This window comes from Biomphalaria glabrata, chromosome 2 (genome assembly GCF_947242115.1).
Source record: "Biomphalaria glabrata chromosome 2, xgBioGlab47.1, whole genome shotgun sequence".
In the NCBI taxonomy this organism is placed as follows: domain Eukaryota; kingdom Metazoa; phylum Mollusca; class Gastropoda; family Planorbidae; genus Biomphalaria; species Biomphalaria glabrata.
This window is the reverse complement of record NC_074712.1, coordinates 32662415-32688862: the sequence shown is the minus strand read 5'-3', so window position 1 is coordinate 32688862 and position 26448 is coordinate 32662415. Positions and strand designations below refer to the sequence as shown.

General features: G+C 31.2%; 2 protein-coding genes across 4 annotated transcripts; one reads left to right on the top strand and one right to left on the bottom strand.

The window, feature by feature from the left end:
* Positions 1–156: 156 nt before the first annotated feature.
* Positions 157–13145, top strand: LOC106055302 (tetraspanin-15-like). Of its 2 annotated transcripts, none has more exons than XM_013211513.2 (8): positions 157–481; positions 3281–3466; positions 4018–4092; positions 7750–7845; positions 7931–8050; positions 8684–8734; positions 8947–9051; positions 9624–13145. In XM_013211513.2, the coding sequence occupies exons 1-8, from the start codon at positions 344–346 to the stop codon at positions 9711–9713; spliced, it is 861 nt and encodes a 286-aa protein (XP_013066967.1). In that variant the 5' UTR covers positions 157–343; the 3' UTR covers positions 9714–13145. The 2 variants fall into 2 exon arrangements, with proteins under 2 accessions (XP_013066967.1, XP_013066962.1); XM_013211508.2 differs by having other exon boundaries at positions 160–481; positions 8944–9051.
* A 2251-nt stretch (positions 13146–15396) lies between these two features.
* Positions 15397–24700, bottom strand: LOC106055298 (coiled-coil domain-containing protein 6-like). 2 transcript variants are annotated; one of them, XM_056020127.1, is made up of 10 exons: positions 24663–24700; positions 21946–22203; positions 20018–20167; positions 19700–19828; positions 19330–19433; positions 18815–18972; positions 18562–18718; positions 18309–18427; positions 17960–18159; positions 15397–17709 (listed from the first exon to the last, which is right to left on the bottom strand). In XM_056020127.1, the coding sequence occupies exons 2-10, from the start codon at positions 22171–22173 to the stop codon at positions 17647–17649; spliced, it is 1308 nt and encodes a 435-aa protein (XP_055876102.1). In that variant the 5' UTR covers positions 22174–22203; positions 24663–24700; the 3' UTR covers positions 15397–17646. The 2 variants fall into 2 exon arrangements, with proteins under 2 accessions (XP_055876102.1, XP_013066948.2); XM_013211494.2 differs by lacking the exon at positions 24663–24700 and adding an exon at positions 24334–24488.
* Between the last annotated feature and the right edge of the window lie 1748 nt (positions 24701–26448).

The following is a 26448-nucleotide window of genomic DNA, read 5'->3' as shown; positions in this document are numbered from 1 at the left end:
GGCAAGTTCGAGAGAACCTACGATCTGGTGATCCACTTATTGTTGACAAAAATTTTGAGAACCTTTGAGAAAGAAAGTGACTCAATCGCGACTTTTTCATTGTGTTAGAATCGACGTTGACTCATACAAGTCAACCTGACTCTAGATCTAGTAAAGCGCTTGTCTGGGTTTTTATTCAAGCGAAATCTGTATTGTTTTCTTCACTCGCCGATCTTTGTTTTGTAAGAACAAAATAAATGGCCTCTATGATAATTCTTGATCAGTGTTTTTAGTCAAGAACTAGTCTAGTCTAGTAGAAGTAACGAAAGCAATTTTCCTTTGGCACTCAAATTACTTATGCGAAATGGCAGGATCTGAAGGGATGCAAAAAATGCTTCCAGAAACACATCCTAAAAGAAAGCATCCTTTGCATCCATTATGTGCTAGAACAGCATTTAGCTGTAATAAATTATTTTTGTTTATATACGCGCTTCTATTTTTGGTGAGTATAACTTAACTTGGTTATTTCCTATTCTTACGGCTTAACTCATATCATACTCATGATAGTAGTCAGAAATAGAACTATATTCTACCGACTATAACACTAGATCAGATATAATTATAACTTACATAAGTTATAACCTACTTACTATGAGTATAACTACTATAACTAGATGAGGAGGCTCTTATAGTTTGAACACCCCATCGGATTCTCCTTTCTAAACGGGTCGCTTTTTTTTGTTTGTAATTCATTTGTTTTTATGTTTGGAGCTAAAATCGACGATTCAGGACTGAGCATGTCCAATTTTAGATAAGTTCTGGTAATTTTGTTCCGTTTTTCCAAAGCAGATGGCAGTTATTTAGATTCTCGGTAACCATGTATGTTAAGCTGTTGTTTTAACCTCCCCCGGCAATTCATACCCATATAAGGGATGAAGGCTATATCATGAGCCTGTTTGATCGTAGGCTGATAGGCATATCAAAATAAGCTTCCAAACATCTTTAGAAAGACATTCCAATCACATTTGTACCGTTAGCTGTTAAATAAAATTAAAAAAGGGGGTGTCCAAACAAATAATAATGAATTCAGCTCATTCTCCTTTTTGAACACAGCAAAATCGTATTAAGAAATATTATTGGGATTAATAAATCTATGATTTTTTCAATGAATAAACATGACCTAGATAGAGATATCTAGAATATATAACTTATGAATGAAAAAGTGTGGGCTGCTAATTTGAAGCCAGAGACCATGCCCACTGCATGTGATCACGCAAGATAAGCTGGCGGTAAGGAGAGGTATACACTCAGCGAGTAGTGTCACAAACTATCCAACAGGCAGTGGAGGGAAGGGGGAGAGAGTCATGAAAAGAATTATAAGCATCTATGGGAGGGAGGGGATGTTAAGGTGTCACAAAACGAACATCCAAATTATGAAAACAAGAAGAGGGTCCTTGGATGGGAGTTAAAAGAAAGACAGAGAAAATACAAGTAGCCTAGTAGAAAATATCATGTTTATTAAATTAAAATAATTAATTTATAGCTCTATAATCTATATAAATTTATTTGTCTGTTTCTACACATAGATTATATAGGTATTTAAGTAAATAAACTATACACGATATATATATATATATATATATATATATATATATATATATATATATATATATATATATAGGCCTATATATATATATATATATATATATATATTGTATATATATATATATATATATATATAAAGAGAGAGAAATAGAGAGAGTATATGAGGAAATAGACTATAAATACATATTGCAAAATTGTATCTACTTCTTTTACTACAATCTAAATAATTTTTAAGTAACACAGATATAATTTATTAGCAATTACATAGTGGTGTTCAACACCGGTGCTCACTGTTCAACTAAAGGAGAAAGCCCAAAAACTGCGTTCAAAATAGGAGCATGAAGTGACCTAATTTATTTTAAAATAAAATCTTGACTATGGGTAGTAATACAAAGGAACACAGCTATTTTTATAGTCCTTTAGTTGCAGAATAAGAATCTGCTTTCAGTTTTTTTGTAAGTTAAACCTTCACCAAATAAAAAAATAAAATAAAAAATTGACCTAGTTCCCGAAAGTCGGTGTTCAGTTATAAGAATCTACCATAGAACTTAGTAGAAGTTAGTAGAATTACTAGATCTAGATTACTAGATCACTAGATGATCTAGTAGATCAAGTACTAGTACTACTAACTAGTAGTAGTAAGTTAAGTAAGTTACTAGATCTAGTATTAACTAGGCTACTACTCTAGTTAACTCTAGTAACTACTTACTACTTAGTAATTATTTACTAGGCTACTAATCTACTATATTCAATATATAATTTTATATATATATAGTATATATATATAATAATAATACTTACTTAGACTTACTACTTGATTTCTAGTAATCTAGATCTAGTTAGTACTAGACTCTAGAATAGTCTAGAATCTAGATCTAATCTATCTTTTACTGTCTATAGTCTATACAATTACTTATTACTAGAAGTTGACTATAGTCTATGTCTATAGTATCTAATAGTCTGTAGACTAGTCCTAAGTCTTTTACGGTATAGTATAGACATGAAGCTCTTCAAAATTGACACTAACAGCTGGGAAAAAGTGGCATTGGATAGATCAACATGGAGAGCCAGCATAAAGAAGGAAGGGTCCTGGATTGCCATTCTGGCAGCTGCAATACACAACAGTAGTAGGAAGAAGGTGAAAATGCAACTGCGCCTGATGATTACTTATGATGTGCCATGCCCAACCTGTGTCCGCAGCTGTGTATCAAGGATTGGCCTCTTTAGTCACACAAGAAGTCGCAAAGGGAAAAAATTGTCTCTCGATACATGTAAAATGCCACAGAGTTAGATATAGATTTTGTAATATTATTAAATAGTAATATTATAGGTACATTACTCTGCATAGTTTTATGGCTACAGATCCCTAAATTATTTCATGTCATAATTTTTTAATTGAATTAAATCATTTTAGTCATATATTATTATTGAGACAGAGTTTAAGTTTGATATAGGTCTAGATCTAATTATATAATCTAACAATTTCAAATGTTCATCTGAGAAAATCATTCAAGAAAAGTAAAATTTTCAAGCACACAAAATTTAAAATCAAAACCAAATTAGTAAATCCTTTCAGAAAGTTTTGATTTGTAAGCTGTTATTTAATAGCTGGTTGGCAATACTTACTAATCATATGTCTTGATGGGCAAAAGATTTTCATCATCATTCTCATCATTTAAAATTTAATCCCTTTCAGTTTGTTGGGATCATTTTGATTGCAATTGGAGTCTTGGTAGAATTTCACAGAGATAGAATAGAGCCTGTCAACAACCGTTTAGCAGTACCAACAGCTCTTTTGATTGTGGTGGGTTTACTGATTGCTATAAATGCTTTATGTGGGATGATTGGAACAATCATGGAGAAACCTCTGCTTCTCAAGATAGTAAGCAGTTTTATTGTTTGTTTGTTGTTGTTTTTTAACATACATTTAGTAGTTGGAATTTAGTTTTGTCATGATAAAGATAGATTTAAATTCTTGTTCTGATTTTTTTTTTTAAAGCTATGTATATGAATTAACTTATCCCATAACTGGAAACTTTGGTAAACTTTGACCTCTTGGCATGTTTTTTTTTTTAATTTCCTAAAAATGAAAATGGATAATTATGGTCATTTTAAGCTTTTTGTTGAAAAATTTGGACTTAAAATAAAACAATGGCATTTAATAACATCAGAATTATACATCATTATGATTTTATGCTGTGTTTGTGTAGCAGTCATAATAGTAGGTTTTGAACTGTTTTTCTTTTATCATCTATCCATTAGAAACTTGATAAAATTAAATAAATATTCTACAGTTTTTAATACAATGTCTAATATCTAATTAATGGTAAAAAAAAAATATTTGTAGACCTATTTAACTTGTTCTTTTGTTGTTATTAAACTTTATTTAGTTTCTTTAAAATTTACTCCAGATATATTTATTCTTTTTACTAGTTCCTTGTGGTGACAGTTATTTGCTTCTTAGCCCAAATAGCCATTGGAATAATTGCATTCATTTATAGGGAACAGGTAGGTTATTTCTACTCATCATTATATGTGTGTGTGTGTATGTGCATTTATTTTTGTGTGAATTAAAAACAAAGTAAGGAACAGTTAAATAATGATAATTTTAATTCAATAATCCATTATCTCTATAATTTTAGTCTCAGAAATTCGTTAACATAAATAAATATGCCAGTATATATTATGTGAGTAAAGAATGAAAAGAAAAAAAAAAAGGGAAAACAATCCTCACTAATATTGTTGCTTGTATATTAACAAACAGACTGTATTGTTTTTCTTTTATGCTTACTAAATTTGTTGTACATGGCTCTAAATATTTATAATAATAATATTAATAATAATATTTGTATAGGCAAGTGAGCTCACAAGTAAGGGAGGTGTATTTTTAGTGGAATATTTGATAGGCAGAGTGTAAATAAAGTAACTGATTTACTGTGTCTTATTTTTTAACTCTTTCTCTCCTAACTGACGATACCGTTGATTCCACCAGAATGTGGTAAATAATTAGGGAGAAAAAAAGTAAAGTTTATTTCCAACTTATTCTAGAAAGTTGTACACATGGTGTTATGAAATATCTTTTGTTTGAAGATATTACATTTGTTTGAATGCTGTATTTGTCTACAATCTATCATAGCAGTTTGCTGCTGTATTTGTCTACAATCTATCATAGCAGTTTGCTGCTGTATTTGTCTACAATCTATCATAGCAGTTTGCTGCTGTATTTGTCTACAATCTATCATAGCAGTTTGCTGCTGTATTTGTCTACAATCTATCATAGCAGTTTGCTGCTGTATTTGTCTACAATCTATCATAGCAGTTTGCTGCTGTATTTCATAAAATAATTGACCATTTAAAAAAGATATTTACTGTAAGTCTTCATCTTCAAGTGTCCTCTATTCTATTGGACCGTCTGGTCCAAAAAAGGGTTAGGATAACCAGTTTTAATATGTCATCCAGATCATAGCCTCACTTTCTAAAATTTGGTAGTAAATGAATTTGAAGTTATTCTTTGTAACGCTTTTCTGCACTCTTCCCTCTTCAGTCAATTGTCATATTCTGTTTAGATAATTTGGTAGGTCACCTGACCTCACATCATAGCAGTTGAGGAATAGTTTGTAAAGCTTACTGGAAGTGATTATCTCCTCCTTTTCCCAACTTCATTTTATTTTTGAGGGAGGGGGGAGGGGAGATAATTGTGTCATTTGCCCTCCCTAGCTAGTGACACTGAAAAGAAGTTAACCTTTACACTTAGCAGAGTGTCATGGATGTTATATTTTGTTAGGATTGTATCAGTATTTTGTATCAGGGTGGAAGCAGATTTTATTTACTTAGTGTTTGTAAATGAATTTTAAAAAATTTTTAATTGAAGTAAGGCTTTGTTCAATTTATATTGTGTAATAATAATATGGGTATACAAAGATAACTTCCTATTGTTTCCATATGTAAATATATATTTTTTTTGCTTCAGAAATTTAGCTGTAATTTTGTATGTCATCAGATTTATTAGACTTGTGTGTTTTATTACATTATACTGTACTTGGCATAGAGCCCTAACAGCACTAAATATTATGTTTGAGGAATGAAATCATACTACCACTGACAAAGTGTGGAAGGATTAAAGTGAACAGGATGTTATAAAAGAAAGGCATTAAGACAAAGACAAATGATTTTTTTAAGAAATAATATCCTGAGACACACTGCACAGCAAATAAAATAGGCTTGTGATGAGGCTTGCATTGATCCCAGAATCCTTAAATCTCAGAATGCTTTTTTTTTTTTTTTTTCTTTTCAACCACCTTTTTGGTTATTTAATATCACTTGATAGTTGATTCTCTGGTACGAGGGAGGTTGAAACAGTGATAATGATAATACCTACTTTTAATATAAGATGATCAACAACAAGGCTCTCTAAACTTTACTATTGAAAAGTTACAAGTTTGTCATTTGATTTATTTTTTTTTTAGCAAACAATATGAATTTAAATTAAATTTGTATTTAAGAAAAAAAAAGTAACATTTTTTGTATTTATCAATCCAATTATAAGTTGAAATGAGAAATCTAGGCAGATATTGTTGAATGGTATGTGTACAGGATCAGGTATCACTTTTTAGCCAAAAAATATATTTTTTAAAATTAGAATTTGGAAATGAAAATATGTGTTCAGTATTTATACTAGACTCTATAATGGTATTAATAAAAAGAAAATGCAATCATTTTGTGAGCTGCACATATATTTCAAAACTTGTAGAATGCATGCATAAATATTCACTTTAAGCCATGAAAGTCAATAGCTATAAGGGCAAGTGTATAAAGGCCTGTTCTGTACACTAGGGGTCTATGCCTGTAAGCTGAGAGAAATCACTTTCAGAATTCAAGAAATTGAGTGTTCCTTAACTATTGGTAATTAATTATTATGTTTGATATCTTGAACAAGGTATAAAAAAAATTACTTGGCTGATAAATTGGTATAAGTTGAATAAGTCCCTTTAATTGTTTGTAGAAAGACAAGTTTGTAAATAACTATCAAACCTATTTTCATAAGCAGCTCCCTGGCACAGTGGTTTCCATATTGGCTTGAGGAGGCTTTAGCCCTCGTATTCGAATTCTGGTCGCTCACTTTTTTTTTTTATTGTATAAATACATATTCCCTTCTTTCTCCCCATATCCCTTTCCAACTGATCCAGACAAGTGATAAGTATTGAGAAAACTAAAAGCGCTAAATTTTAAAACAATTGGTACAAATATTTATAATTGCACAGATTTATTATTGTTTAGTCTAGATCTATTACAAATTTAATTACATGACTGATCCAAACTAATTAATACAACTACACTTAATATAAGCTTTGTTTTTTAACTCTTTCAGTGCAAATTATTTTGATTGAAAAAAGGGAGTTTTCCGGAATGAAAAAAAAATTTCAAGGGGGGTAGAGTTACTAAAACAACTATAACTTTTTAATTTTATTTAATAATCTAACATATTTGATTTTATTTTAAAGGGAAATGAATGGGCTACAAAAGTATAATAAATCAAATAAATTATTCAAAAAACTTTTAATTAAACATTTAATCCATAAATATTTAAAAAATCAACAATACTAAACATGTTTGATAACTTTAAATTTCATAAAGGATGAACAAATGCACACAAAAATTGTATTATTTACATTTTTTGGGTCCCGGGAAAAAAACTTAAAAAGAGGAACCATTAACATAATGTTGTCTTTTTTTTTAAACGTGTTGGTAATGCATCGAATTTACCATCAAAACAAAGAAAAATCACTTCCACATCTGGGAAATAAAAAAAAAAGAGAGAAATAAAAAGTTTAACATAAAAAAGATAGTGAAATAAATATTATAAACTAAGTTACTCGCTGAGAGTATCGCCTCACTCACCATCACTAGCAAAGTTACTTGCTGAGAGTTATGCAGCACTTAAAGAGTTAAAAAATATTTGTTTATATTTAGCTTGTTTTCTGTCCTGGAGTTCTTTCTTTGCATGAATGTCAGCCAAAAAATAAAAAGTTAGGATAGGAGTTTGTCTTAAATAAGTTTTTTAAAAAATCCTTTAAGCTTGTGCCATTATAGCACCATAGTTTAGGACTTTTAACTTAAATTATGTTAATTGTTGCTTTTAACTCTGATCACAATTCTCTGTCACAGCTTCCCTACTTGGTGAGCTCCCACTTTCAGTTTGCTATTAAAGGTTACACCAAGGACAAAGACATTCAAGTGGCTGTGGATTGGTTGCAAACTAGAGTAAGGCAATTACTAATCTATAAATATCACTCAGTATTTTTGTTTAACAAGTGAATTAACCACTACCTTGTCTGTACAATTTCAGTACAAATGTTGTGGGTTCAGCTCCTATGCTGACTACCAAAAAGAAAATGACGAGTTTAAGTGTTCTTCTGGCACACCACAGGCTTGTGGCGTGCCCAAATCTTGCTGTATCCAACGAGAGGTAAGTCTAAATGTCGAGCTTTGTTAATATGTTACATGAATCACATTTAAACAATTTTGTGATGAAAATACCTTTTTTTTTTCTTTCATTCTATAACAATCGTTCAGCTACTGCTTCTAAAGCCTTTTCTTTTTTATTACATTCTAATTACTGTTATTTCGGAAACCATGTCATATATCAGATAGAGAAAAAATATTGAGTGGTGTATATTGCTAATAAGGAACTATATTTATGACATTGTTAATGGTTATTATTTCCTATTATCTATTTTTGAAACCCTAAAAAGTTGTTAATGTTTGTTCCTATTGTTCATTTTATAAAACCCTACAAAATTTAATCTTTGGATTAAAGCATCCATTTTTGAAACCCTAAAAAGTTGTTAATGTTTGTTCCTATTGTTCATTTTATAAAACCCTACAAAATTTAATCTTTGGATATCCCTTTTACTATTTCATCAGTGAGTAACTCTCAGTGTCCTGGACATTATGTACTAATGCAACTCAATGTACAGCCAGTGATGACTGAGTTGCTGCAAATAATGGCTGCTTTGATAATCATATAATATACAAAAATATTCTTTTCACATTGGATTTTTGTTTTGTATTTTTATGTAAAAATATTGTTTATCTTCAGGGTGTAATTGTGCCAGAAGGATGTGGCTATGATGTGGCACTAAATGCTACGGTGAGAAAAATATTTATAAAAAATATCTATCTATGTTGATTTAGAGGTCAAGTAATCTTTATCTTCTTTTACTGCTTCTCTTCCTTGTTATTTTGTATACATTGGTCGGAAAAGTCTCACAAATTAATTTTTCTTTTTTTTTTATTCTATGATTTCCTTTTTATAAATTTTTCTAAATATTTTATTTCATGTGTTGCACTACAATTTAGCAGTACGATATGATCAATACAGAAGGCTGCACTGATGCACTGATTCAATGGTTAATGGAGCATTTGGATCTTGTTGGTGCTATAGCACTTGGCTTTGCAATTCCACAGGTATAACAAATTTTAATGTTTTACTTGAAGTCTGACAAAGGGAGATGATTTAGTTCAATGAAAGGCTCTGTATGGCATTTGTAAATTTGGATTGTTTAAAAAAAAAATTGGATTAATCTTTGAATAATAATAATTGTTGAATAGTTGAATCTGCTCTAAAGTGAATGATAGTATGTTGGTATTTTATTTTGTGAAAACTCTACACCCTAAGCTTGTGTAAACATTACCTTAATGCTTTCAAGGCATCTTTTTTGATGCATGTATTCCGTTAGGTGCTTCTGCACTGTGTCTTGTGCATATAAATCAAACGGAGGTAACTCTCAAATAACGTAGGCGACAGATAATAATATAGTACTGAAGGGAACTTTAGAATTTTGTCAAGCTAAATCTCTATGTCCATTAAATAGGTTCAATACTCCAGTGACATAATTTATTAATTCTTGTTTCTGTTACATACAAAATCCTTGGTGGACATAGCACCTGCATTAAAAAATCATGATATTATATGATATAAATATGATTTTACAAAAATATAATTAAATTAACATTTTTTTTTTACTTGCCACCTTCAGATTTTTGGAATTCTGTTGTCCTACTACTTCTTACGCAAGGTCAAGGAATACAGGGTTTGGTTTCGTGTGGACAACAACTTCAGAACATAAGAAGATATTTTATATTAATTGTTTTATATAGAACCTAGCATTGATTAGATATTAAGGTTAATCTTGAGATGTGATTTACTAACACTAATGTCAAATTTGACAATGAAAAGTCAATTGTTGGTAGTCTTTTGAAAATATTTTTTGTTTTTTTATGAAATAATAGATATTTTTCTGGTTTTGTCCTTTTTAATAAGCCAGAATTAGTTCAATTTTTATTTAGAACTGACAGTATTGTTGTTCCTATTTATTTTATTTAATGAAGCTCTTCAGCTCCTAGTGTATGGAGGGCTTCATTTGAACATAAATTGTGAAGATAGCAGTAAATCTATTCCAGTCAATTTTTTTTAATAGGTCAAGAATATTTATGTCCAACCACAAGCATTAAGTATCAGAGCAAATAAAACTTTTTTATTTCTTATTTTACAACAAAAAGTACTTTGTCCACAAAATAGTAACACTAGATTTGAAGATCTTATTTTACAACAAAAAGTACTTTGTCCACAAAATAGTAACACTAGATTTGAAGATCTTATTTTACAACAAAAAGTACTTTGTCCACAAAATAGTAACACTAGATTTGAAGATCTTATTTTACAACAAAAAGTACTTTGTCAACAAAATAGTAACACTAGATTTGAAGATCTTATTTGAACGTCTTGAAATCTTTCAATATTGTCAACAAAAATCATTCCAAGATATGGCAAGCATAGTAAAATTGTTAAAAATCAGACTGATTGCATGGCTTCAACAATAAGACAGTTTATTATTCCCTGTGGCTAGAAACTGGTCTGAACTACTTTATTGCTATGATTGGGTATAAAGAATTATAAGCCTAATACTGATAATTCATTTGTTGTTTATTGAGTCAACTTTGTTGTTGGATTTATATTTTTACAATGTTACCCAAGTCACTTTTTTTATTAAGGTTATTTATTAACAAAATTAGCTCGCTAATTAACAAATAATTTGATCTGTATCTTAAGGATATATGCGATAAGTTTTGTCTTCAGAATATCTAACTTACACCAATTTCTAGTAGAGCTTGTATGTTGACATGTTGCTAAGTAGTTGAATTGCACCATTGTTTATACAATCATATAGAGTCATTCCATCATTAACTGATAGGATTTTAGAGACGGTGAGATGTTGGTTAGAAGATGGTGCATTGTTTTTTTCTGAAGCTACTGAGCTCATTTTGAGTTAAGCTGGGAACTTGACTGGGCTGGAACTGGGCTGACTTTTGACTGAAGCTGATAACTTTTTTTTATTTAAAGTTGGTTAATTGACTGACATAACTTTTGAGTGGATTTTGACTGAGGCTTTTGAATTAGCTTTTGACTGAAGTTGACTTTGAGTTATGGAATATACAGATGTTAATGATCAGCTATTTGATATTTGTATACACAACAGATGTGCTCTCATTTTTTTTTTTACTAATTTGTTTTATCCCAACTTCTCATATTTTGTAATTTTATATAAGACTGAACTAAATGAGAACTTATTTTTGGCATACTAAAAAATAACTGGGCAGCCATTAAAGGGAACTATGTTAAGATAATTAAACTATGTATATAATGACATAAGAAAATCCATTGTTCTTTTTACATGAGTTCAAATGAAGTAATTATTTGTTTACATTTTGTGCTTCCCTTGTTCCCTCTAAACATCTTTTGTTTTTAGTTATTAATTTTTGCCACATTAAGATTGTATCATCATAAGTGAGTAAAATCAATATTAACCAAACTGGTATATCACATAACACAGATACCGATTCAGTAGTATAATACACTGCTCAGCATGTCAAAAACAAATAGCACTTTGTTCAGCTTTTACAATAACTTTTTCTTGTATTATTGTAGATCTTTGTATTGTCTATATAACTGCATGAGCTCCATGTCTTATCTTGGCTTGATTAGGTGCTAACTTTTGTGTCATGTTTAAATACAAGGAAATCTTTGAATACATGTACAATGTAATGATACACTGAGGGGGCCACTCATTTGCAATGAATTAGAAATCCTTTCTACATTTGTAACTTGTACTTGAAAACACCTCAATTCTTTTTGGTTGCAATGCCTCTGCTACTTTCCTTGTACACATTTTCTTTGTAAATACTTTGACTCTATTTATAAATTATTGTCTACAATTAAGCCACAGGCTTTTTACTGAATAACTATTTCATTTTTTAAAATAGTTTTTCTGTATTTTTTCCCTTGTTTATATGAATGTGATCTTTTTCTGTTTTTGTTTTTTATTTAACTCATGGCTTTTGTGTTCATTGGGGAACTGAATCATAGACTACTTTAATTATTCATTCATTGTTTGTTATCTTTTTGAAATTATGTTTGTTTTTATTTAAGGAAAAGCTAATTCTTATTCAATGAAAAATTACCTTATTTAATCAAATGACACACAGATTTTTCAAAATTGAAATGTTTTTTATTTATCTTGAATGTGACCCATTTTCTACATTTTACTGTGTACTTCTAACATTTATTGTATATGAAAGACATTGTTGACCACAGTAACTACAAGAACTCATTCTAATTGCCAACAGAAGTTTTTTTTTTTCTGCATGTCAATACGAAATTGAGAACAAAATTTGTTTTTTGAACAACAGGTGAAATTATTTACCCAGTATGTATTTATTGCTCTATTTTGTCAGTCAAAAAGTTTTGAACATTTTTGTTATGAAAATCTTAACAATTTAACAGCTACTTTAATCTTGTTCATTTCCATTACACTGTTTTTATTTTCTTTGAGTTCAGCTAGACAACTGTTAGTCAACTCAGTTTAGCAAATCATCAAGTCCAGTTTGTTGATTCCATAAGTCAGAAAATACTAGCCATGAATACATATACAGTTTTCTTACTTGGCTGGCCAGCTGACATTTTAATAATTTTTTTTACATGTTGAAACATTCACAACTTATAGTCATAGAGACCAATTCTTTTTGTTGTCTATGCTGCTTATTGCTTTTTTTTATAATGATAAATATTGGCTTCACACAATTTGAGACTAATACTCAAACTTGTTATTTGATTTAAAATGTATATTTGATTGGTTTGAACATTCTTTACAAACCCCCCACCACCACCACCACCACACACACAGTCCTTTTTCTTTTGGGTTTTCCCTCAAGTGATCAAGATATTTATATCAGAATTTCTTCTAAGGGGAACATGAGTCAACTTACTGGAGAATGTTATGAAATCCTTTGTGCAATAATGATGATATTCGTTTCTAATGGTTAGTTGCAAATATATTTAATACTGGTAGATCTTCTCTTAGACATTAATTGTGGACTATGTTGTGACTCAGCAATGTATTTAGTTAGTGTACAATTTATTCACATTAATGTCGTAATTCAGCAAATTTTTTTTTTACCTTAAGCATTAAGATGTGTTCAAATAAAATTGAACTTCTTGCAAATGTTCTTTATGGTTTCTATTTACAAACTGTAATGAGAAAGCTAATCACAACAGAACAAATATTGATGTTCTGGTGGATGTCCTAAATGGGACATCCATAGCATATTGATGAGCTCAATGGAGGACATCACAAGAGACACTTAATTTTATTGGTATGGAGAACACCTGACAGTGATTGGCTCCTAAAATATTTTTATTCAGGATTTATTCATTGGTTTAGTTTTTAATACACAAATGGCCTGTAGTGATGGTAACTAAGCTAAATTTTAAAATTAAACTAAGATTAAAAATAAAGTTTAACTAAAAGTTTATCACCACTTTATAAAAAAGTTAAACTAGACATTAAATTTTTTTTTTTTTTTTACGATGGCTTTGTCTGCACAAGATGGGGGAAAATATGAAGGTTGCAACTGGGTTTGCGTAGTCATGTGAAACACTGCACTTACCTTAATCTTCAGAATCGAAGACATTGCCATTATTATTTGTTTTCCTCAAAGAGGTTAGAAAAGAATGAAAATTGTATCAATAATTTGCACATATGCAACAAAAAAAATTAAGTTTACTTTGAACCCCCCCATAATGGTAAAGTATCAATATGTCAATGTTGATCTACTTGTTTCATTGTTAAGAGGTAGCCATTTAAAAACTACATTTAAGGTTCTGTCATTTTGTTTTTGCTCTAGAGCTAGCTGACAATACATTAATTGCATTATCCAAACCAATCTCAACTATTCTCTCTGGATCATAATATTCACTGGGCCAATAGGAATGTTTTGCCAGCAATCTCTCATCAATAACATCATTCTGATTTGGACTTTGCTCACTGCATTCCAGCGACTATATTTATTCTAAAACAAAATGTTGCCACACGTGTTATCTTAGATAAACTGAATTTCAGCAGATCTGATATTTTTTCTTTCATGTCTTGGCATTAATCCTTTTGACTCCCAGTGGAGCATAGGACTGCAACTGTACTTTGCCTTCTGTTTCTGTCCATCCTGCTTCTTTTCCTACTGATCTTCCTTTTTGTGTTTGGTTTCACAGCTTTTCTCTTCCCTTGTGGGTTCCACTACCACAGCCTGCTTTGCAATATTTGTCCTTGCTCTTCCCACTGCATGTTTTGTCATATCGCTATCATACATGCTTCAGTTTGTCTTGACTTCTCTTGCCATGGCAGCATAAATGGGGGCAACAAGCCTAAGGGAGTGATTTCTGCACTGTTTATGTGGTGGCAAAACAAATCCTTTGAATCTAGTCTTGTCAGCCTCAGAAAACGAGTTGATGGTATCAAGACTGTCACAAATGTTTATATCTAAAGACTACATTCTACACCTTAGAAAAGATTTTAAATTCTTAAAATAAAAAAAAGGTTTAGTTTTTGGCCAATTTCATTTCCAGTATGTTTGCTTTAAATCTTCTGCATGTCAAAGCTGAAGACACAAACTTAATTGTGATTAGATCGATATCTATGGATGCACTTTTATGAGCACTCCAAAATATCAGTAGTTGCTAAAACCCAGTGAATGCTGCAAGCGACATTGTATACTCTTAGATTTATAATACATCATATTTATTTCAGAGAAGCTTTACTATAGCCATTTACCAAAATTGTTGAGCAAATTTCCTAATGCAGCTATATTCAAGTGCAGATATTAGCTCCATAACTTCTAAAGTCATTGATATCACATGATCAGAAAACAGGGATGTGCGATTCAACTGCTACTACTTCCAAATGTTGAAAAAGTTTAACATTTTTTAATAGAACTGTTTAGTTTGTAACTTAAAACTAAACTTTGATTTTAAGTATTTTTTTTTTCAAACTAAACTCTGACCTTAATTAATTTAATTTAGTTACCAGTAATTAAAAGTTTGTATATATAAAACTTTTTGCCCATAATCTTAATGGGAGATAGTCCAGAAAACACTAATAGAGCAAGAAATCAAAAGAAGCAAATGGGGCTGAAATGGATATACAGTGTGAAGAGCAAGGAACCCACAAGGAAAGAGAAAGGATGGGAAACCAAAAAAAAAAAAAGGAAGATCAGAGACAGAAGGCATAGTACAGTTGCAGTTCTATGCTCCACTGGGAGTCAAAATGATTAACTTCAAGACATGTCAGATCTGCTAAAATTCTGTTTATCTGGGATAAAACTTTTGTGGCAACATTTTGTTTTAGAATAAATATAGTCAAATGTAAACCATCAAAATGTAATTAATTTTATAAGACAAAAAAATAATACACACACAGAAGAAACATTTTTAAAATTTATTTAGCATCAAAAAAGTTATAAATATTTACTGAAACACAAATTTTAAAAAAACTTTCTTGTTTTGTACCAACAAAGACAACATCTAAAGCTTTATGTAAGATGACTATAATGAGTTGCTGACCGACACTATCAGTTTATTTCTGGATTCTGATTACTTAGCATGACACACAGCAATAAAAAGTGCTTTGGCAATAACTGAATGAACAAGCATATTGTAAATAAAATAGGCAGTAAAATATTGAACCAACACCACAGTCTCTATATTTCCTATTTTTTTCTTTTTAATTTGGAATGTTGCTATTTATAATGCAATTCGTATTTTAAAATTAGTCAAGTTCAATTAAATTGCAAGCCTATCTGACAAAAGTCAAACAGCTCAATAAAATCCCTCCAAAATGTGCTAAAAAGTAAACATGACAGAAATGTATATGCCTGCTAATACAATTGAGGAGTCCACTTGAAAAATATATTACTTTATATTATTGATGTTCATTTTTTACTATAAATCATTTATTATGCAATGTACACATTTAATACAAACATACAATTATTTTTCATTTGTATGCTAGGAAGTATGGGAAAAATCATGACTTTTTTTGTAAGATTTGCAAGTAAATTCCTCAATTCTATTCTATTACATGTAAAATATTTATTCTTAATTTTTTTTTAATTCCACTTAAAAATAATGTGTAAGGTTAAAATTATGTAGCTAAAAATCACTAAACCAACTTAGAACTTTCCAACACTCACTAAGCCTCCTTAGAACTTTCAAAGAATTAATATTACCACTATACTACTTAATTGTTTTGCAAAAAAAAAAAAACACCACCATACATTTTCATTGGACGGATGGGGCAGAACAGCCAATCAGATGGCAGAAGTATATGATATGCACTCAGCTTCATTCTGAGGTATTTTTGACTTGATACTAAAGAAAAATTACATTGTCATAATATAATTTATGTTTAGTACTTTGAAGTAGCATTTATTTTTAAATTCTGTATTTAACTATCTATCAGTGTAAGCATTAATACATTTTTAAATAATGGAACTGGCCAAAAATGTGCTTTTTTCACATTAAAGTGTCTACCACTGATATTTGAATGCATTTTTAGTAGACCTTTTCAGCTAAATATTATTTAAGTAGACAGGAGAGATAAAAAAAAAAAAAAGCAACTTAAAATTTACGAGAAAATGCTAAACATAAATGCTGGTACTAAAATTTGTTCTATCTGAACAGGAATTTAGTTTTAGAGGACACTTAATGAACATAATGATTAACTTAATATATAAAAAAAAAAAAAAAAAAAAAAAAAAGAAAGAAAAAGTTAAATGCAAACAATAACACAAGAAACTAAGAAGTCCAATGCACTGCCCATTTCAATCTCCTCATTATGATTACCTCCTTTAACCACTTCTATCTGACCAAATATTTACATAACACACATGAGAATACTTAAGAGTCTGATCTAATGGGATTCTTTTACAATTGAAGCTATGTAAACTAGAGAAGCACAATTAAGCTTGCTATTCAGATGTAAGGGGTTCAAATGAAGCAGAGACAGCAACAATCAGGGTACTCACTGACAGCAACATATTTAGTTTTTGGACAGTACCCAAGGTATACATATATATCACTGGTATTTAATGAAATGTATCAAGTAAATTAGTTTTAAAAACCATGAATGAAATGATCACCCTATAACAAACTTTGGTACATTTTTACACTTTTTTAAAGTTTATCTCTCATACAGGTTCTAAAACTAATAGGACTATACAAAACTCAAATGAAACTGAAAATAATACAAACATATAAAAACTGGGATGGGGAAATGCCAATTCGATGGTCATAATTAGCATCATTGGTAATTGCACTACAGTAGATACCAAAAAAACACTACACTGCATCTGACAAATCATCAAAAGCTTTACTTTAACACAAATGGAGTGTTTGAGTCAAATGATGGCACAATTGACTTTCAAAGAGAAAAACAGGAAAAACGTATCAAAAAGAAAACATCTGACAACATTACCGTAGGCACTGTGCAAATATAATACAGACAATCTAAACAAAAAGCAATAGAAACTAGTTTCATTCAGAAAGATATGGGAGGCTGAATCCTTAACTCAAGGATACAAACACACACACATTTTGTGTAAAGAATATAGATCTCAATTTCAAGGGAAAGGTAATAAACCATCACAGAAGGAGCAACAGTGCCAAAAGAAGATTCAGGTCTTGTCTGCATGAAAACCACTGGGCTTAGCAAATTTTTCACCACTGACTCTTGCTTTCTGAAACAAATAATAAAGAAAAAGTACAACTTGTTATTAAACAATAGCTAATTCTACAACTCTGTAGTTGTAACAAATAAAATAGCAACTTATTGTATAACACATGTACTCTTTTCAATCTACAGACATTCCTACAAAAGAAAAGAAAATTACATCCCACATTTGTGGATAAGTTTATGAAGATACAGAAAGTAATGCACATTTTTCTTGTTCTACTTGACCTGATCAAGTATATCATAGATGTTCTCACCTGCATGTTTGAGTTTGTACTAACTCCAAATACTGGTGGTGAGGTCCCTGGACCAACAATGGCACTAGGGTGGTGTGGGGCTGTTCCATAAGAAAAGGAGTGGCCAATGTTTGTGGGCTGGGCTGGTGGATGGAATGGTTGGCCAGGCTGTGGGCGACGCATTGGGCTCGGTGGGCTTTTGGCTGCAACATAGGTCAAGCCTGAAACATACACAAAGTACAATTGTTTTTTTTTTTATTGGCCTGTCTAGCACTGTGAACAAACATATAAATGTGTAAAGTGAATTATACTTAAATCTAGTTTTAAGATTGATCAACTCATTTTAAGAACTATATGTGTATTTATTTACTTGGGGAGATAGATCTAGGTGCACTTGTGTTATAAGGAATAGGACTAGATACAGTGCGAGGTCTCACACTGTGGCTACTAGAGGTGGCTTCATGATGTTTAGCAATCTCATTGAAGTGCCTGAAAATGGTAAGTATAAAATGTTTTCAATACAAAACAAGCACAAAAACATGTACCTCATCAACAGGATCAGAAAAGAGCATTACCTTAATATCTCATCATGTTACTTTTTATTATCAATATCATCACATTACCTTTCATCATCCATCTCTAAGCTAGATTCAGACTCAGACAAATGACGACAAAGATTTTCTCTTCTTTCCATCTCAAGTTGCAGCCTACGCTGAAGTCTCAAATTTTCTTCCCTTATGTGCCTTTCTTCCTGTGCATACTGGGCCATTTTTTCAGCATCTGTTAAGATTTAACAGGGAGAAAAAAAATTATTTCAAGATAAACATTTACTGTGTAAAAATAAATACCTGAAAAAGTAAAATAATTGCAACCCACGTTCAATTTGTGCATTCCTGAGCTGATCTTTTAATCTTGCCACCTCAGATCTTAGGCTATCTATGTGCTGGACTAAATTAGAAGCAGTGTCTCCATTATTAATTTCTCTTGGACTTGGTGGAGCAGACACTGGCTGGTCTAACTTTTCTTGCAATAGTCTAATAGTTAAATAGAATAAATTTAAGTAATCAACTCTCAATTTTAAATATCTTTTTATTAAATAACTAAGAAAATATAATAAAAGTGACTAATAAATATATGGAATCTCTTATGCATCGACAGAAGAGTTCAAATTTTACTTAACAATAAAAGCCCAAATGTTCTCTTGCTTATATGATCAATTTTTTTTTTTATCTATGTTCTGATGTTTAATAGTTCTCAGTCTAACAAATAACTGACCACAATTTCTGTTTTGCATTATGTAATTTTTGTAGCATTAGCTTTGTTAATATTTATACTTCAAACTTAAAATAAAGATTGGAAGATCAGCTTTGTCAATAAATCATAACTCATACCTTTTTTCAGCTTCTAACTTATCCATTCTTTTCCATAGTCTATTAACAAGTGATTCTTGCTCTTGCTCTAATGAATTCTCAAGTTCAACTTTCTCTCTTCGCAACTTAAAAGGAAGAAATTTTTACAAAAAAGTAAATGTATGTATGTATGTATGTATGTATGTATGTAAATACGTCAATATTTAAAAAAATGAAACATTAATCACACTTTCTGTCTCCAGAGACAATACATGCACTATAACGATGATACAATTTAGTAGTTTTATTTTTTAATCTGAAATAAATAATGAATATTATCGTTATTAAAAATATAGTAATATAAAAATTCAAGATTTAAGTTAAACTGTTTATATTTTTTTAAAAATGAGACCTGTTCCAAAGTCTGCTGCTTGTTGAATGTGTCAGCTTCTAATTTTTCTATTTTCCTCATGAGTTTATTGATCTGACATTCCTGCTCTTTCTCTAATGTTTCCTCTAGTTCTATCTTTTCTTGACGTAACTGGTGCAGTTATTAAAATAAAATGTCAAGTAGAAATGTTTAAACAAGATTTTAAAATAGAATAATGACATAAACTTTTAACAATCTAACTAATAAATAGATCAAATAAATATATTTTGGTAACAATAGAAAATTGTGTGTTTTGAAATGAAATAAACCTAGTCAGAGTATTACTTGCTGACTACGTACCTGATAAAGTTTACGTGACAGGTCATTGGTGAGATATTCTTCTTCTTGTTCATAGTTCATGGCAAGCATTTCCTTTTCTTTTTTCAATGATTGTATTTTCTTTAATAATGTATTACTGATGAATTCTTCTTCTTGCTCTGCTTTGGCTTGCTTTAAATATTAAGAAAACATATGCAATATGTTAAATATGACGAGATGTAAAAACTAATAGCAATAAACATATAAATAATTTTTAACAAGGTTACAAAGACGTTTGTGTGGAAACACAAACTCAAAATCAGCCCCCAAAGTAGTCCATTCAGGCAGGTAAAAAAAAGCAGGTTTCAATATTTTCAGAAAAGATATCAGGAATGCAGAAAGACAGTTGACAGATCTTGTGTGGTTACCAAACAGACCAAGGGATAGGTGAAGGTGAAGTTAAATGTGAACCTGGCTTACTGATGTTAGTGCATGATTATCTAATTGTTTTGTAAAGGACCATCTGTCATTCAAAGCCTCAACAAATAAAACTTTTCCCTAAAAAAAACAAAAAAACTTTTTCCCTTTGATTATGTGCGCACATGTCTTTTGTGCAGTGTACAAATCATGCAAATAATTTGAAAAACTATTTATTAATTGCTGTTTAAAATTATATTCCACTTATGTGCATACTAAATAGTTTTTTTCTCTTTAAAAAAAAATATTTTTTTTTGTAAACATAAATAGTTCGTATGACAGAAAAGACTAAATTTAGCTAAATTTTGAACAAGAATTTTTTTTTTTCAACTAAAATGTAAGACCTTTGCATAAATGTGTTTAAAAAAATGGTAAATAGTCTCCCGTGTTTGTTACTAATAATAGTGAATACTTGTAAAAATGGTGTATTTTTATGAAAATACTGCTGGCATTGTTGATTTTATAGAAAATTTTTTTTTTGCTTTCAGAAAAGAAAAAAAGTAGCTGTTGCAAGAGAACTTTGAAAGGTCTAAAATATTATGATGTCGGAATTTTAAAAATCTTTTCTAGTTTATGAGATCTAAATGGGATGAACGGATGGACAGACAGACCACACAAAACTAATAGTGTCTATTCCCTTTCGGGGAATCATTCAATAACATCAGTTAGGCCAGGTTCACATTTAACTTCCCCTTTACCTATCCCTTAGTCTGATGGACCGCTGGGGCACCACATAAGATCTTTCAACCATCTTTTCCTCTTTCTCTCTGTCCTTTGCCTTAGATAGAATTTTATTCACTGACAGGGCAATCTATTCTTTGAGGATGTCTTCCCAACTTTTTCTCTGTCTTCCTCTTTATATTCTACCTTTGCAAGCCCTGAGGACCTGGTGATGTGGCCATTAAGTTAGGGTTATGTTTTTTGACAGTGATAAGCAGGTCATTATGGGGTCCATTGCTGTTTTAATCCTGTTTCTTATCTCTTCATTCATGATGCGTTCTTTTTAAGTGACACCTAGGATTTAACTATATCTTCACAACTATCAGTTCATTGAATACATATGAATATTAACAATGCACCGTAATAATAATAACATAACTAAATCTCTGTATCCTGTTGTATTAAGTCGTTAGTCGAACTAACAATACAACATTATTGGCAACACTTTCAACACAAGCACTTCCCTTCTTTTTGTATCAATGGAGCAAGGGTTGCAGTTGAATTTTGTAGCTCATAGTTTCTGATATTCTTTCTGAAAATATTGAAACCTGCCTATTTTTACTTGCCATAGCAGGGGCCAATTTTGAGTTTGTGTTTTCATACAAATTGTCTTTGTTACCTTATTTTTAATTGATTTCTATTTTGATGGCTTTTTTAAAGTTTCTGAAATTGTCTATTTATTTAGAAATAATTTAGATAGAGAGACAGGTGGTATCAATCTAAATAAAAACACTTTTGTTCACATTTAGACAGCGTTTGTCCATGTTACTTACAATGGACACACTGGCCCTTCTAAGTTCTCTGTTCTCCTCCTGTAAAGATTTGCATTTCAGTTTGTAAGTGTCTAATTCCATCCGTAAAACTCTATTTTCTTGTTGTAACGACTCTACACGTTTACTGAGCTGTTCAGCCTGAGCTGGTGAAGGTGACTGGATGCTAAATGTTGGCCCTCCATCAATGGAACTAGTGTCACTTTCTAGTTCACTTGCACTGTCAGCCATTGTTCCAGATGCCTAGGTTTCAATTAATATCTGGTGAAAAAGAACAGTCCCATTCAATACACAAGTCGGTCATAACTCTATACAACTATTTAATACCGGTATTTCAAAATTACAAAATACTTGACAAAGCAATGGTGAAAAAAAAAAATTTTAAGAAAATGATATTTGATAGTACATTGTAAATCTTCTGGACCTAACCAAAAAGGTATTTTATAAGTGTTTATAATTGCTTTTGAGTCCTCTCTCCTAAAGGCTTTTTAAATTTAGTGATTATTCTAAAGGTGTTACTCTAGTCAAATGTGAATATTCGTTAGTTATGAATCTCACTGCTTTATTTTTTGTCTGTTCCAGTTTCTTAATATTTTCTTGAGTTGAGAGGTCCCAAACAGAGGATGCATATTCTATTATTGGCCAAACCAAGGTTAAATAACACTTTAGTATTATGTTCTTATTTGATTTATAGAAATTTCTTTTAACTTTTAATAAACCCTAATGCTTTGTTTGTTTTTTTATATTTTAGTTTTTTTGTTACTCTTAATAACTGACATTTTTCTGGGTGGAAAGACATGCTCCAATTTGATTCCCATTTCTGTAATTCATCTAATTCTCTTTGTAAAATTTCTGTATCTTGTGTTGTTTTAATTGTTCTATATAAATATAATTATGCAATCGACTGCAAATAATCAGACTTTTGTTCCTTAACTAACATAATTTGGTAAATCATTTATGTAAATAAAAAATAGTAGTGGACCTAAGACTGCTCATTGAGGTACACTTGAGTTTACTGTTATTGGTGTTGATTTAGAGCAATTTATTATTACAGTTTGTTCTCTCCCTATCAGAAAATCCTTAATCCACTGATGCAATGGACCATCAATGCTAAAATATTTTAATTTTTTAAGCAAACTATGGTGGTGAACTTTGTCAAAAGCGTTGGAAAAATCTAATAATACAGCATCTATTTTCTCACTACTATTTAAAGGAAACTTTTTGAAAAATCATCAATTAGTCATATTAGTTGTGTTTCACATGATCTGCATTTCCTAAAGCCATTGATATGGAGTAAGGACATTATGTTTGTCTTTAAAGTGGTTTATGATGTTGCTACATATTATGTGTTCTAGGATTTTACATGTGATGCTGGTCAGTGATTCCTGGGTCAGATTTTTCCCCTTTTAAATGGAAGGGAGGGGGTGGGTTACATTAGCTTCTCTTCAGTCCCTTCAGCCTTCCTTGGTACTCTGCCCTGGTTAAGAGATGCCTGAAAAAAGTATATAGAACATTGGTGCTAGCTCATTACTTAGTTCTTTTAGTAATCTAGCTGGAATACCATCAGGTCATTCAGGTTCAGATGCTTTATTCGGTTTAATGTTCGCTAATTCTAATAGTTTTTGGATCCCCTTTTCTGTACTTCTATGTCTCTCATACTGATATCTCCTCCTATGTTGTCTACTTGGTTCAAATTAAGAAATATGTCTAATATTATATAGTGGTATATAGACTTTTATATACTAATAAATACAAGTAGAAATAGATAAATGACAAGGCAGATTTACAAAACACACAGAGGCTTTATTTAACCAAATTAGATAACGAACAGCAACACACACTTCCTAATCTGCTAAGGGAACTTACTCTCACACATTACTTCATATATCAACAGATGCTTTATTCAGTTTAATGTTCGCTAATACTAATAGTTTTTGGATCCCCTTTTCTGTACATCTATGACTGTCACTATGTCTATGTGACTGTCTATATTTATATCATATTCATACTGATTACTGATATATCTCCTTCTCCTAACTCCTAGGCTATGCCCTATGCCTATGTAGTATGTTGTCTACTTTAGAATATTAATAACAATAATAATAATAATGACTTCATTTTATTAAAATTTTAATAAGTCAATAACTTAGCCTAAGTCACCGTCTTAGCTGTCTAAACTAGTCTAAATTCTTTACCTATCAAACAATCTAATTCTAATAAATAATAAGATAATAGTAAATAATACTAGATCTAGACTAGATTCTAGATTTAAATCTAAAATTCTAAATTGATCAAGAGTCTAGAGATAATAAAAAATATGAATCAATCATCTTCAATCTTGATCAAAATAGAATCTATTTTCTTTAGATTATAAATGGATACGACATTTACCCTCAAACTTCGTAAACATCTAAATTTCTAGTCTAAAGGACTAAAGTGTCCAAGTAAATCTTGATTAGAAAGACAGTTCCGCGCATCACCACAAAAGAGTGGTCATAGACTCGAAATGACGATGGGTCGGGTGGCTTCTACTCCGTACACATGTGGTAACCTTAGAATATTTTTTTTTAACTTTGATTATTTTTTTTTAGATCCCTAACATAGCATCAGTATTTTTAAAAGAGCGGTTGTTAAATTAAAATCTAAAAAAAAAAAAAGGGTCATAGTCATAGATTGCTAGATCTAGTTAGATTAGAAAAAAATCGTATCATCGTACGCACGCAAAAGAAGAGAAAATTTCTGCCTGTATCCGGACTACGAGGCGTTGAAAGTATTACACAAAAGAGTTCCAGTTTATCAATGATATCAAAATAAATCATTCTAGATCAAGAATAGATCTATATATATCATGGGCGTAGCCAGGGGGGGGGGGTTCTTGGGGTTCAAACCCCCCCCCCCCCCCGAAATGAAATCCCTCCCCTTGGGGGGGGGGGGAGTCGGAATTTAGTGACTGATTTTTTGCTTTGATTTTGTTTATTTTAGGTGAGATTTTAATACTAAACCATCACTTGCCCTAGCACAACCAAAGGGGTTTTGAGTTTTAAAAAACCCTACCAGGGGGGTTCGAGTTTAAAAACCCCTACCAGGGGGGTTCGAGTTTAAAACCCCTACCAGAGTGGTTCGAGTTTTAAAACCCCTACTAGGGGTTTTGAGTTTAAAACCCCCTACCAGGGGTTTTGAGTTTTAAACCCCCTACCTGGGGTTTTTGCAGTTAACTCCCCCTCTTCTATAAAACAAAAACAAAAAAAAAAAAAATGCAAACGAAAATCCCCTAATTCCAAGAGCACAGTTAAGGAAGATTTTGATTTTAAAACCCCGTCTAAAATTTACGATAAACCCCCTCTTTAATATAAAAAAAAGCAAATTATACACTAAAAATGTTATGAGTGTAGTCTATGGGGTTTTGAGTTTAAACTCCCCTCCGGTAGAGTTTGAAGCTAAAAAGTACCTCTTCAATTTAATTAAAAGAAAATTACTCACTCTAAAATCTATGAGCGTAGTCAAAGGGGTTTTTGAGTTAAACCCCCCGCCATCTTCAGTGTAAGAAAAAAAGCAAATTACGCACTCAAAATGCTATGAGCGTTGCCGAAAGGGGTTTTGAGTTTAAACCCCCATTCAGAGGGGTTTGGTGCTAAAAATACATCTTCAATATAAAAAAAAAGCAAATTACACACTAAAATTATTTGAGCGTAGCCAAGCCAATCGGGGGTTTTGAGTTTCTTCTACAGATGGCTTTTTTTTTAAAGTTTAAAACCCCTCCAGATGGTTTTGAGTCTAAGATTCCCTTACAGAGCATTTTGAGGTGGAAAACCCCCAACAGAAGATTTTGACGATAAAACTCTTTTCGATATAAAATCTAAAGCAAAATACAGTCACTTAATTCCAAGAGCGTATTCAAGAGAGGTTACACATTTTTACCAGTGGCAGGGCTCCATTAATAAACTGCAGTGAATAGTCATCTACCAAAATCGAAAAACACTAAATGTAGCTCAACAAAGATGGCTAAGACAGATTTTAGGAGTCAGTTATAGAGATCGGATCTAAATCAAGGAAATCCTATGCCGAACTGGGAGTCGACCCCTTAGTAAGATTGTGAGAGAACGACGCATGAGGTTTGCGGGACATGTTATCCGACAAAATGAATTACGCATAAGAAGAGTTGCAATGATATCCTAGTACAACTTGACGCCACTCATTCATGGAGGTCCTCATGGAAGGTGGGAAGAGGCTTCAAACATTACCAGTGACAGATTTTTATGGAAACTGCTTGATGGCTAATGCTCCGAACGGCGTGGGAGGGTCTAAGTCAGTAAGAATATCACATTAGGTTTTTGATATAAAACTTTTAATAGCATTAAAATGGACTGTAGATACCTCAGAATATGCATTTTGTTGGCTTTCAATACCAGAAATAGTGCTTGGCGGCGCGCTGGGGAGCTCCTGGCGCTCCCCAGACCCCCTTGCTAGTAATGGCGGGGAGTCTACAATTTTATGGAAACAGATTGA

Excerpts from the sequence above, each read along its gene's own strand:
- LOC106055302 (XM_013211508.2), top strand. The coding sequence starts at position 344 with ATGGCAGGATCTGAAGGGATGCAAAAAATGCTTCCAGAAACACATCCT. Across the intron at positions 482-3,280 it reads TATACGCGCTTCTATTTTTG|TTTGTTGGGATCATTTTGAT; the intron begins GTGAGTATAACT and ends AATCCCTTTCAG. Across the intron at positions 8,735-8,943 it reads ATGTGGCACTAAATGCTACG|CAGTACGATATGATCAATAC; the intron begins GTGAGAAAAATA and ends ACTACAATTTAG.
- LOC106055298 (XM_056020127.1), bottom strand. The coding sequence starts at position 22,173 with ATGGCTGACAGTGCAAGTGAACTAGAAAGTGACACTAGTTCCATTGAT. Across the intron at positions 18,973-19,329 it reads AAGTTAGAAGCTGAAAAAAG|ACTATTGCAAGAAAAGTTAG; the intron begins GTATGAGTTATG and ends TTTAACTATTAG. Across the intron at positions 18,719-18,814 it reads CAGGAATGCACAAATTGAAC|ATGCTGAAAAAATGGCCCAG; the intron begins GTGGGTTGCAAT and ends AAATCTTAACAG.